This window comes from Stigmatopora nigra, chromosome 5 (assembly GCF_051989575.1).
Source record: "Stigmatopora nigra isolate UIUO_SnigA chromosome 5, RoL_Snig_1.1, whole genome shotgun sequence".
NCBI classification, from domain to species: Eukaryota; Metazoa; Chordata; class Actinopteri; order Syngnathiformes; family Syngnathidae; genus Stigmatopora; species Stigmatopora nigra.
The window spans coordinates 1,198,721-1,210,840 of record NC_135512.1 but is presented as its reverse complement, the minus strand read 5'-3'; the positions used below and the strand labels follow the sequence as shown (position 1 = coordinate 1,210,840).

At 41.2% G+C, this 12,120-nt stretch overlaps 2 protein-coding genes across 2 annotated transcripts; both read right to left on the bottom strand.

Moving 5' to 3' along the window:
• Nucleotides 1–35: 35 nt before the first annotated feature.
• Nucleotides 36–3,920, bottom strand: fpgt (fucose-1-phosphate guanylyltransferase). Its single transcript, XM_077716279.1, has 4 exons — nt 3,602–3,920; nt 2,856–3,023; nt 2,578–2,670; nt 36–1,753 (listed from the first exon to the last, which is right to left on the bottom strand). The coding sequence occupies exons 1-4, from the start codon at nt 3,882–3,884 to the stop codon at nt 339–341; spliced, it is 1,959 nt and encodes a 652-aa protein (XP_077572405.1). The 5' UTR covers nt 3,885–3,920; the 3' UTR covers nt 36–338.
• Nucleotides 3,921–3,974: 54 nt separating this feature from the next.
• acot11b (acyl-CoA thioesterase 11b) lies at nt 3,975–11,964 on the bottom strand. Its single transcript, XM_077716276.1, has 16 exons — nt 11,508–11,964; nt 10,437–10,614; nt 9,718–9,787; nt 9,410–9,470; nt 9,218–9,319; nt 9,001–9,136; nt 8,767–8,920; nt 7,961–8,080; nt 7,752–7,890; nt 7,464–7,519; nt 6,317–6,383; nt 6,150–6,233; nt 5,888–6,021; nt 5,013–5,144; nt 4,611–4,734; nt 3,975–4,547 (listed from the first exon to the last, which is right to left on the bottom strand). Exons 2-16 carry the CDS (start codon nt 10,603–10,605, stop codon nt 4,359–4,361), a joined length of 1,737 nt encoding a protein of 578 aa, XP_077572402.1. The 5' UTR covers nt 10,606–10,614; nt 11,508–11,964; the 3' UTR covers nt 3,975–4,358.
• Nucleotides 11,965–12,120: the final 156 nt, after the last annotated feature.

Sequence of the window (12,120 nt, the reverse complement as noted above, 5' to 3'; positions counted from 1 at the left end):
GTAGCATGGTTTTAGTATAGCAAAAAAAGTTGACTAACACCCATGAAAAAAAAAATATATAGAAATATTTAGACTTTTTGGCACAGATTGAGGTCATAATTTTTAAACTGTATGAATGATAGTTGATGTCCTCTTTCATATTGTAGCATGATTTTAGTGCCAAAAAAAACGCCAATGCCCATTAAAAAATATATTTTTGGGGGGCAGAGAATGAGTTGTTAATATTTTCACTCTTTGAATGATAGTTGACATCCTTTATCATATTGTAACATGGTTTTAATATACAAAAAAATTGACTGAGCACCTTAAAAAATGTTTAAAAATATGTGGTTTTCTATCTAACGGCTTCCGGATCTCTTCATGATGTCACCATAGAGTCCCTTCCGAAAGTTCAACATCTCCTGCAGGTTCTTGCATTGCAAAGCCTGGTGCATGGACATCCGCTTGCAGTTTTTGGCCAAAGCCAAAGCACCTCCATCCAGGACGGCTTGAATCATCTCCAGCGTCATGGAGAAGGAAACTCTTGGGTCCTCGCCAATGGGAAACAGACAAGCCGTCCACAAACTGCACCTGGACAAATCATCCGAGAACTTCAAACCTCCGTTGTCCAGTCCCCAGAGAGCCGTGCAGGTTCCTAGGGTCTCCCCGAAAACGGTCAACGTCTCCATGGACTTGTCGGCGTCCACGTGTCGTTTCAAGTCGTCCCCGACGCCAAAGGCCACGGTTACGAAACGGTTTCCTTCCTGTTGGTTCACGCACAAAATATGCATCAAGACCCCATCCGGCACGGAGGCTCCGGGACCGACCCAGCAGTTGCTGACCACGGCACCCCCGCCAACGGACGCCCCGTCTTCTAGCTTTGAGTACTCCACTACAGCTCCGTCTCCCACGTGGCAACTGGCTTCCAGCACGCTGTGCATGACGCAGGACGCCGACAAACCCGTCTTTTCATCGAAACGGGCGCTAAACGCCGTGGAAAGAAGACCGAGCTCGCCCTTCAGGGCGCCGTCCTCGGCGAAGTGGAAGAGGTATTCGCCGACAGTCCCGATGTGGTAAAATTTGGAGTTGTTCAGGAGGATGACATTGAGCGGCGTCCCGCGGAGGAGCCGGAAAATCTTCTGGCGGATTTCTACCAGGCCGGCGTTTTCTTTGACGACGTTGCCCGTGTTTCGGGTGTAGTCCACGTTAGCTTCCGGACCTAGCGCTTGGAGGAAATCGCCGTAGGCGTCGATCTCGCATTCCAACGGTCCGACTTCTTTGTGCAATTGGAGTAGATGACGCACCGTGGGAAAGTCCACGTAGTACGTACTGTCCGTGTAGACGAACTCGCGGTCAGACAGAGGAAAACCAGAACTTCTCCTGGGACGGACGGCGCCCATTTTGCGCATTTTATCGACGCTGGGCTTGTGAAGAAAGCGTAAACAGGTTCCGGTTTCCATTTCCGACCAGCCGGCGTCGTCGTCGCGAGGTTGTAAGACAAACACGCCGTGCGTGGCGCCGACAGATAGCGTCGACGGGTGGGCCAACGCCGTGAAGCCGGGCTTGTCGAACCTGACCTGCTCGTCGTCGGCGATGCTGTAGAGCTCAATGTCGTCTGCGCAGGTCACCAGCACGCCGGGCTTCATGTGGGTGGGGAAATCCACATACGTGGCTAGTTTGAGCTCCAGCATCTGGTAGAGAGGCTCACCCAGTGGCATGGCGGTGAAGATCTTACCCAATGCGCTGGCACTGGGCAGGCGCTGACTCGACCCACCTGCAAAAACCAGTAACGGGTCAATGGAGGTGTGGCAGAATTGTTTGTGTCGTTGTGGGCGTCGAGCATGCTGACTGTTGAGCTACCGGAAATCTATGCTGACTACTACTACTTAATACATGGACTACTACTTACTATGTGGACTACTACTTACTATGTGGACTACTACTTACTATGTGGACTACTACTTATTCATTGACAGCTAATTTATTGACTGCTACTAATTTCTTGTGAGCTAATGTATTGACTGCTACTTATTTATTGTTTGCCAATGTATAGACTGCTACTTATGTATCGTTTGCTAATTTATTGACTGCTACTTATGTATAGTTTGCTAATTTATTGACTGCTACTTATGTATAGTTTGCTAATTTATTGACTGCTACTTATGTATAGTTTGCTAATTTATTGACTGCTACTTATGTATAGTTTGCTAATTTATTGACTGCTACTTATGTATTGTTTGCTAATTTATTGACTGCTACTTATTTATTGGTAATTTATTGACTGCTATTTATTGTTTGCTGATTTATTGACTGCTACTTATTGTTTGCTAATTTATAGACTGCTACTTATTTAATTACATTATCTATTGATTATCTATAAATATAATGTATTAATTATTTATAAATATTTATTGATTATGTATCTGTTCTTTTTTTTTTCTTGTTATTTGTACACTTGCCTACTTATGTTGTTCACTACTTATTAACTTATGTCATTTTCCATGTAAGGTAAAGAAAGTCCTTAGGCACGTTGTGAGTCGCAGTAAAGTTTTGACATGTTGGCATTTTTTCAATGTAAAGTAGAAAACCATTTCTGACCTGCATGAATCAGGATGGCTCTCATCTTTGACAGATTTTGGCCATAAATGTCACTAAGGTATTGGAGAGCGCATAGGGTCGAACCACCATTGCCTAGAAAACACAAGTAAATCATTTAATTATGTATATTTCATTAATTTAAAGGAAAAAAACACTACAAGAAAAAAACAACAACAAAAACAGTCATTATTGACTTCCAGCCACACAAAATGGCGGTCTCCGTTTTTTAAATGGCCGATTAAACTGACCCTGCTAAAAACAGCTATATTCATTCTTACCTATTTTACAGCCGGCCGGGTCCGAGAATATTTTATAGTCAATTCCAAGCGGGAGTTCTTCCCGCCCCAGTTTTTCTTTGACTTGAAGCTCATAAGCATCTTTCTGCCTCTCGTCAGCCGCGGTGACCACAACGACATCCCAAAAAGAAGCAGACGAAACTTCCCGACCTTCAAAAAGACCGAAGGGCGCCATTTTAGGCTTGAAAAAGAACATGCTAAAATGCTAGCTTTCCGTAAAAATGACCAATTTGTAAGCTAAATAATACATAAAAGACGCAATTAATCGAGTTCACACAATAAAACAGTTTGCTTCACAACGATAATACAGCATTTATAAAGATATTAAACATTCTCGGCAATATTTAACGAATTTTGAACATAACAGAACTTAATGAACAACACCTGTGTTATTAATGTTTAGAAAAACTCGACTAAAAGTCGAATTTTCACACCATAAGTCGTCATGCTTAACAATACTAATACATCGGTACTTAAAGTAATAATTTTAGGGGCATATATAAAGAATTATGAACGTTACAGAGCTTAATGAATAACAATTTGTTACTAATGAATAGAAAAACTCACCGCGTAAAAGTCAAATTTTCACACTATAATACATTATGCTTCAAATTAAAAATACACCGGTAATGAAGATATTAAACATTTTTGGAGTACATATAAGGAATTATGAACGTTACAGAACTTAATGAATAACACCTGCGATACTAATTAGTAAGAAAACTCACCGCGTAAACTGTCGAATTTTCGAAGTTTTTCTCTGGTTGCTAGTTTCAACTTTAGGGCAAAGTCCTGGTTTGCATTGTCCATATTTTCTGCGGCAAAATATTTAGATATTAAGTTTGTTTTTAGCAAATATGCAGGAGCTCTAATTTGGAGAAGTCCGGGTCTCCTTGGCTTTCTACGCGTGTCTATGCTAGACCGTGAACCACTAGATGTCATAGTTTTCATAATAGATGTTTGATGAAGCGTTGTAAGTAAGTGGAACGGGTGTCGTCTTTTGTCGGCCATTTTGCGTCAGATCGTTAGTGTGTTGTTTTTCATTTAGACTAATTTAGTTCTTGATAAATTCAATATATTAAAGAACAAATAAAGTCCAGATGGGTGTTTTCATTTTAATTTGTTGTTTTTATTTAATGTAAAACCAATTATCCTTTTAAAATGTAGTTACAATTTTCTTTTTCATACCAACACATTAGTGTTTCATATTATGTTGTAATGTCAACCATAACTAGTCATTACAGTAACTGTCCTAAAAAAATGCTATAGAAAAACATCAACTGTTATCAATTATTGCACACATTTTTCTAGAGGCTTTATCTAATGCCCTCAAAACAATACGTACACTAAAATTCCTTGGCCCTGACAACAAATGCCCCCCAAAAGAGGGGAAAGGAGTCAAAACAGCTAAAGTGCCACTGTCACTTACCAAATATCTATCCTGAGAGAATAATATGATTATTTTTTTAAGGAAATAGCGCAGTTCTATGGTTCTTTGTTAAAGGTATCGCCTGTGTTTTTGCCCTGCTGAATGCAAGTGGGTAAACTGTCCTTATTGGCTTCGAGGAAGTCACTACAGGCGGAAAAAGCACTGGAGAAAGAGGATGAGAGGCCAACGATGTCTCTGGAGATGTAGGGGATAACTCCTGGGGTGGCCTGGTTGTAGTAGGTGACCTTAAAAATAAGTGTTGATGAGTTGGAGAAATGAGACAAGACTAAAAGACAAAATGTTGGAACCTTGGTGACATTGCTGGACTCCAGAATTGTGAAGCCGGCACATAGAACTTCTCCTCTATTGTAGTCTGGAGTCGGAGGGTGAGTGGGAAGAGTGACTGAGCGTAACGCGATCAGATACGGGTCCCTGCAAAACCACAAAACCAAAAAATCCCAGTTTTTAATTCATTTGTGTGTCCAAAAAACGTATATGCCATCACTAATATTCATTTGAACATTCCATTTGAATTTCTAAATGTTTTAATAATATTTCAGTAGGATATGGTGGTGTCAAACATGCGGAACGGGGCCCAATTGCGGCCCACGTGACAATATTTTCCGGTCCGTGTTTGATATTCAATTGTAGTATTGCTCTTATGTTATTTTTTGAACTGCTTTATCCTCACTTAGGTTGCGACAAATTACCTGACATCACATGGTTCTCGACAAGAAGCCAGCAAGATGAAATCCTGGCCTTTGCCCCCCTTCCGGGGGGACGGCGTCCTCACGCGGTAAATGGTGTCGTCTTCGTCTGCTGGCATGATCACCTCACATGCCCTGGGGGATAACACAAAATGTGATTTAGAAGGTAAGCCGCCTCACCCAAGATGGCCACCAGCCACAGAACAAGCAATGATGTTTATTACCGTATTTTCTGCACCATAACGAATGGTAATATTAAAATGAGTATCATAGATAAGGCGCTTTGCATTATAAAATGCAATCGTAGTGGTAGTACAGTAATCCCTCAATTATCGCGATTTCACTTTTTTTCTGCTATTAATGATTAAAAAATGTATTTTTAAAGTTCATAAAAATGTGAAAATTCACACTGAAACTCAAAGAGGAAGAAAATAACAAAGTTATAATAGGGGTGACCTTACTTTGTGATTTTTCGATTATCGCGGTCATGTCTGTCAACATTAACAGCGATATTTGAGGGATTACTGTAGTGGTACTGTAGTTATACATCCACTAGATGGAGCTGTGCTAAATGGAATTTCATACAATGATTAACAAATATTGCTCCATATACAAGGCGCGTCACGTTCTAAGGCGCAAATGGAGTTTTTTAGTTACGCTTGTTGTGCGGAAAATACAGTATTTAGTATTATGAGAAAAATAATTAGCAGTATTTTCAAAAAAAATGTTTTGTCAGATGTATACTTGCTAATGTATACTTTTTTTTAGGTGTTACATCAATACTTGTGTGTTTACCCGTCTTTTGGTTAAACAAACAAACACAAAATGGTGTACTCGTGACTAGATAAGAAGCACAAGGAATTGAACCAGTGACTAACTGATAATGGCGGTCCCATTCTGTTCTCCTGCCGAGGTCAGACAGCAGATGAAAAGTCTGCTCGGCTGAAACGCTCACGTTCATCTCCACTTTGAAGCACAACGTCTGGTTCTCCTCCAACGTGTACAGTCTGACCTACAAAAACAGTTTTTGCCACGTCACGAAAGCTAAAAAATAACCACTAACGAGCCCATAGTCTACTAAATGGAACTAGGCCTGAGGCCTTTAGCATTTAGCCTTTAGCATTTAGCCATAAAACTCACTTTGTTTTTTTCCGAGGTCAACACCCAGTTGTTTATGGTGTCCATAAGTTTTAGTGCTGACACATTGTTGTAGCTCAAGTACATCTGTGAAAGAAAAGAAGCGTTTTAGTCATTTTTTGCCTCAAATTTGTCAATTTAGCATGCTTAGCATGACTCATGGATAATACCTGATTACTGGGATCCCACGGTACGGACAGCGGCATTTCGTTTTGCTTGCGTGAGATGATGTATTTCCTGCAAACAGGCATTAATTGGTAAATAACTATTTAAAATGAAGTGTTTTTGGTTTTCTGGCTCACACTTATGAGATCAGGGTTCGATCCCGGGCTCTGGAATTTCTGTGGTGAGTTTGTATTATCTCCAAGTGACTGTGTAGAATTTCTTTGGGTTTCAAAACATGTGTGGTAGGCTGATTGAATACAGTAATACCTCAAAAAATGAAAAAATAATAATAATAAATCATAATTTATACCTAAAATGGTCAAGCCCACGTATTATTAAGGACACCCTTTCTATATAACATGAATGAGATGAATTTTCAGAAAGTGGGGGGCAACAACTAGAAAACCCACATAAAACCCATGCAAGCCCTACAAAGGAAGGTCAAAACCCACCGGAAATTGAACCCTCGATCTCGGAACTGCGAGGCGGGCGGCTACTGAACTTTAAACAGATTTTCAAAAACCAACTAAATCCTCTTATAGCAATGCGCCCACAAACTTTCACCTACTTCGACTAAAAAATCCCTTACCCACACAAAAAACATTTATCCCCCCAAAAATGCTCACACACAAAAAAACACACTTTCATATAACCACACACACACACACACAGAAACATTGAACATTTTTCAAAACCCTTCCACACACACATCAAACCTATTACCCACACAAAAATGGTCATAACCAACCCGCCAAAAACCCACACACACCCACAAAATATTAGATTTTTTTGGGCCACCTCCATATTGTCAACACAAAACCAAGACGCAAGTAATCCAAACACACACATTCTTGAACTGGTTCCGACATTTTGGCTGAATGAAGCTTTAAATGGCTTGACGGCCAAACAATGCGGGTATTATGCCCAGCCGCTCGGCGCTAATTTTCTTCTCCGTGCCGCTCGGTGAACGCCAAACAAAAGATTCCACGGGTTACGCAAACCAGGAATGACACAGCATTATTTAATGAGTGTTTTAGTGCCATTGACGTTCATGGATGTCCAATTAAACCGGGGAGGGACCCTTAACCCCACTCAAATTCTTTTTAAAAAAATGGTGTTTACATTCATTTTATATGCAAATTTTGGATTTACCTATCGAGGCGGATCTTTTTCCTGGCGATGGCTTCTTGATAACGTCGTTTGCCATCCTGTAAAATAATTGTCAAATTTAGTTCATTTTGGAAGAATAAACTTGAAGTGAAAGTTTCTGGAGTGAGAGTTTTTTTTTAAATAAATGACAGTATTGACCGCATTGTCTCGTGTTATGGCGTTTTGTGCAGGTCAAGTCTAATCTATGCGCATATAAGCCGTCCCCTGGATTCAGTCATCATTTTTTTAGTGACAAATACGGCTTATATGGGAGAAAATACGGTAACTCACCACAGGTTCGGGTCGAATCCGGGGCAACGTTTGCGCTTTGCGATTGGCGTCGAGGACCTCAAAGGTCATGAAGGCGCTATTTATGTGCCGCTGAGGTTCTCCGCCCTGATAGGCCTCGGCGCACACGCCCACCTCCATGCTGAAAGAAAATGGAGGCCAGTTGATGAGGTCTGAAGAGGAACGATGGGAACCTGGTCTTGCCCACGGACCTGTGTCTGAAGGCGTTGTTAACGATGGATTTCAGCACCAGACGGTCGCCGATGTGAGACGGGCCGCGGAAGTGGAACATGTCGATGCTCCTCAAGGTCGGGTGGGCGTTGCACAATCGACTGCGTATACAAAGAAAAAAAATTACAATTTTAAATGATTGACGTCACCTTCGCCGTGGCCGGAGGTTTGGTCGCCCGGACGTTTGGTCGCCCGGACGTTTTGGTCGCCCGGACGTTTGGTCGCCCGGACGTTTTGGTCGCCCGGACGTTTTGGTCGCCCGGACGTTTTGGTCGCCCGGACGTTTTGGTCGCCCGGACGTTTTGGTCGCCCGGACGTTTGGTCGCCCGGACGTTTGGTCGCCCGGACGTTTGGTCGCCCGGACGTTTGGTCCCCGGACGTTTGACAACATGACAGTTTTCTGTTGAAATTAGCTCTCAAAATTATTAACATGAGAGAGAGTTTAATATCTAAGTACTGTTTAATATCTAAGTACTGTTTAATATCTAAGTACTGTTTAATATCTAAGTACTGTTTAATATCTAAGTACTGTTTAATATCTAAGTACTGTTTAATATCTAAGTACTGTTTAATATCTAAGTACTGTTTAATATCGAAGTACTGTTTAATATCTAAGTACTGTTTAATATCTAAGTACTGTTTAATATCTAAGTACTGTTGAAACCAGGTCTCAAAATAATATTAGTGAGAGAAAGTTTATCTAAATATCTAAATATACCAACTCTCAAAATTATATTCACAAAACGTCCGGGCGACCAAATGTCCGAGCACCTCATCTCACACACACCTTGCGGAAATAGTGGCCACGTTCTCCATCCAAGCCATGATCTGGCCCCCGAAGGTGCTGACTTGGTGGTTGGCGTGGGGGGGCAGAACCAGCTCCACGCTCTCCACCCGGGTGCGTTCGGCCGGCACGGCGTCCTGGTACTCCCGGCACTCTCCTGCGCCGTCAACAGAGCGGGCCAAAATGTTAGCCAAAACGTTAGACCTGGCGGTATGAAAACAAATGGGCGGGGCATACCGAGCTGCGCCGTGCTGCTGCTCAGCAAATCCGTGATGATCTCGGCGTGAATGAGCCTCATCCGACGCCGCTCGGCCGCCAAGCTGTACTCCATTTGCTCCAATTGGGTGTGAGGGGTCAACGGCTTCAGTTGAACCTGGAAAATGTCAATGTTGCTTTAAACCCCACCCCCAAAATCCACTTGCCCCGCCCCCAAGTTTGAAAAGCACACCCGTACCTTTCCCGTTTCCGTTCTTCTTGCCACAAAAGTGGCAAATGCTTGACACACCCTCCAGTGGGTGTCGGTGTAGAGGTCCTCGCAAGTCACCATTATCCCCACCTAAAATTTTAATTCAAAATAATGAATTTTTTTGGGGACAATTTCTCGAGAAATGCTTATTTTTTTAGTGTATTTTTAAAAAAAACTAACCTCCATACTGGATGTGAAAGCTCTGTTGACCTTGGCAATGATGGTGACCACATTCCCCACCCTGCAACATACAAGCACGTCATTGGTCGGTTCATTTGCTGCCATCCCTCACACTTCAAATGGATTGGACGTCTCTCGTCAATGGCGGCCAATGAGTTACATTGTTAACTGTGAATTCATTTACTACTTTTGAATATTAAAACAAGGTTTTTGTGCATATTTATCAAAATACTACAACTTTGTTCCAGCCCTTGTAAAACCTATTTTTTTGGGTATGTCTTTTTAAATAATAAAAATGATAACATTACCCTATGGTGTGTTCAAAATGGATGTCGTCAACAGAAGCGGTGACGCAGGAGCATCCGGCATGTCTCTCCGCTGAAAAAAATGTCACATTTTTCATACACTCATAAATTAATTAATTAATTAATTAACCTTGATTGACTATTTAAAAATATTGTGTATATATAGTGGCATTTTAGGCACAGTAGTATAAAAATAAGATAGATGTGCATTTTATTTATTTAGAATTTTAATATTAAGTTATTTTGGGGGCGTGGCCCGGTGGGGCCAGTGGTTTGCATTTCTGCATCACAGTTCTGGGGTCGAGGGTTTGATTCCAGGTCAGTTCTCACTGTGTGGAGTTTGTATGTGGTCACATGGGTTTTCTCCGGGTACTCCGGTTTCCTCCCACATGCCCAAAAATTTGAAGCTAGGCTAACTACATGCTAATTGTCTCTATCTCTGATACGTTTTCCTTCATCTACCTCTTCCCTGTGATTGGCTGGCCACTGATTCAGTGTTGTCCCCCGCCTGGTGTAAATAGTGAGCTGGGATGGGCTCCAGCACCCCCTGCGAGCCTTGTGAGGATAACTAGTTGAGAAAATGAATGAATTAATTCAAGATATTTGTGGTTGTATTTGTTTTTCAGTTGTTTTGGTGACGTTATTTCTTACTTGTTTGTTTTTTAAATGTGATAATCAATGAGTGTATTCATAATTTTCTTGCGTGATGGGAATTTTCTCACCCGAGAGACACGCCGTGGAGTCCATCCATTTGAGCAGCTGTCCGGCGCTCAGTTCGCCGCAATGATTGGAGTGGCACGGTAGCACGATCTGACTCATTTTCACTTCCGTAGGGTTCCTGTACGCCTCACCGATCTCCACGGCGGGACCTTTCGCCTCCTCCGACGTCATGACTCACCGCTGCGCAGACATAAGAAATAAATGTGAGGGTCACCAAAAAATACAGCATTGCGATAACTGACCAAGTCTAAGGGTTAGCCCGGTGGATAAGTGGTTAGCGCATCGGCCTCGCAATTCTGGGGTCGAAGTTTCCACTATGTGGAATTTGCATGTTCTAACCGGGTTTGCGTGGGTTTTCTCCGGGTACTCCGGTTTCCTCTCACTGAAACATAATCTTCCTGGATTATTTCATCATTTACCAAAGTTTTAAATAAATTAATATATGAAATGTATGTGTACATTAATGACTAAAACAACCAGAAAGTTAAAATTTTCAAGAACAAATGACAAATCCGGAGTGCCCTATAGTCGGAAAATTACGGTAATTTTAACACGTGTACACGGACAACTGCTCATTTTACGTCACTAGTTTTACGTCATTCATTTTCTTATATTTTTTACCGAATTGATAACTTCTTTTCTTCTTTTTTTCATTCGCACAATGTTTACTGTCGTCAACTAGAAAAAAAAATATGTTCTTGAGTCCAGTCCATGAGGGATTTATATAAATATATATACATCGGTTTTTAATTAAATCCAGATTTTCCGTTGCATGTGATGCAACAACAATCTCATATCCTTCCACTAATAAAAGCATTTTTCTCCTGCAGTTCTGGATTGTTGTTTGCATTTCTTTTTCTTAATAATGACATCAGCCAAAATACCCAAAATGAATTAAGGAGATTAGTTTTAACAAAGTCCACTTGAGGTCAGTCTTGTGACGACCTTTCGTCTAAATTCAGGTGCGGTTGTGCTCTTTAACTTTGCTTATGTTTACAATCGAAGCGTGCCGGAGGACAGAATGCCAGAAAAGTTTGTTAAACACACCTGGAAATAAGTAAAAAGTAACTTACCGGGAGTAAAAATAAGATCTTTGACTTTGCTATGTGAGCTGGCTGTCCTTCAAAAGGCGGAGAAGAACAAACGGCAACCCGGAAGAAGGTTCGTCTTCATTTCCCCATTCTTCAATAACAACATACCCGTTATGTCTCGCCACTCGCCACATGGGGGAGGAAAAAAGGGGGAGAGTAAGTGGGAGGAGGATTTAAAAGGCTGCGCCCAATTGGGAAGCGTAGGGAGAATTAAAGTGGAAGTTTAGGAACTTTTAAAATCAAATTCGTACTTTTTTTAAAAGGTTGACGTGACAACTGTTTATTCCTACAAACGTGAAGGCAACACTGAAAAATAATCGTGATAAAAATATTTTATTGTCAAAAAATAGTTTTATTTCACCAATTCCCACCTGGTTTAAGGTATCAAAAATAAAATATGCACTATTCTGTACCCATACTTTATTAATCTGAGTGTACAGTCATATATTTACCACAAAAAATGTTTTTCAGAGCAAAAAAATGTTTCAAATAATACAGTTGCAAAATTCTGACGAAAAACCTTAAAAATATCTGCAGTTTATGTTTTTTTCGGAATGACAGAAAACGATGGACTAATAATAAAGTTGCCAAACGC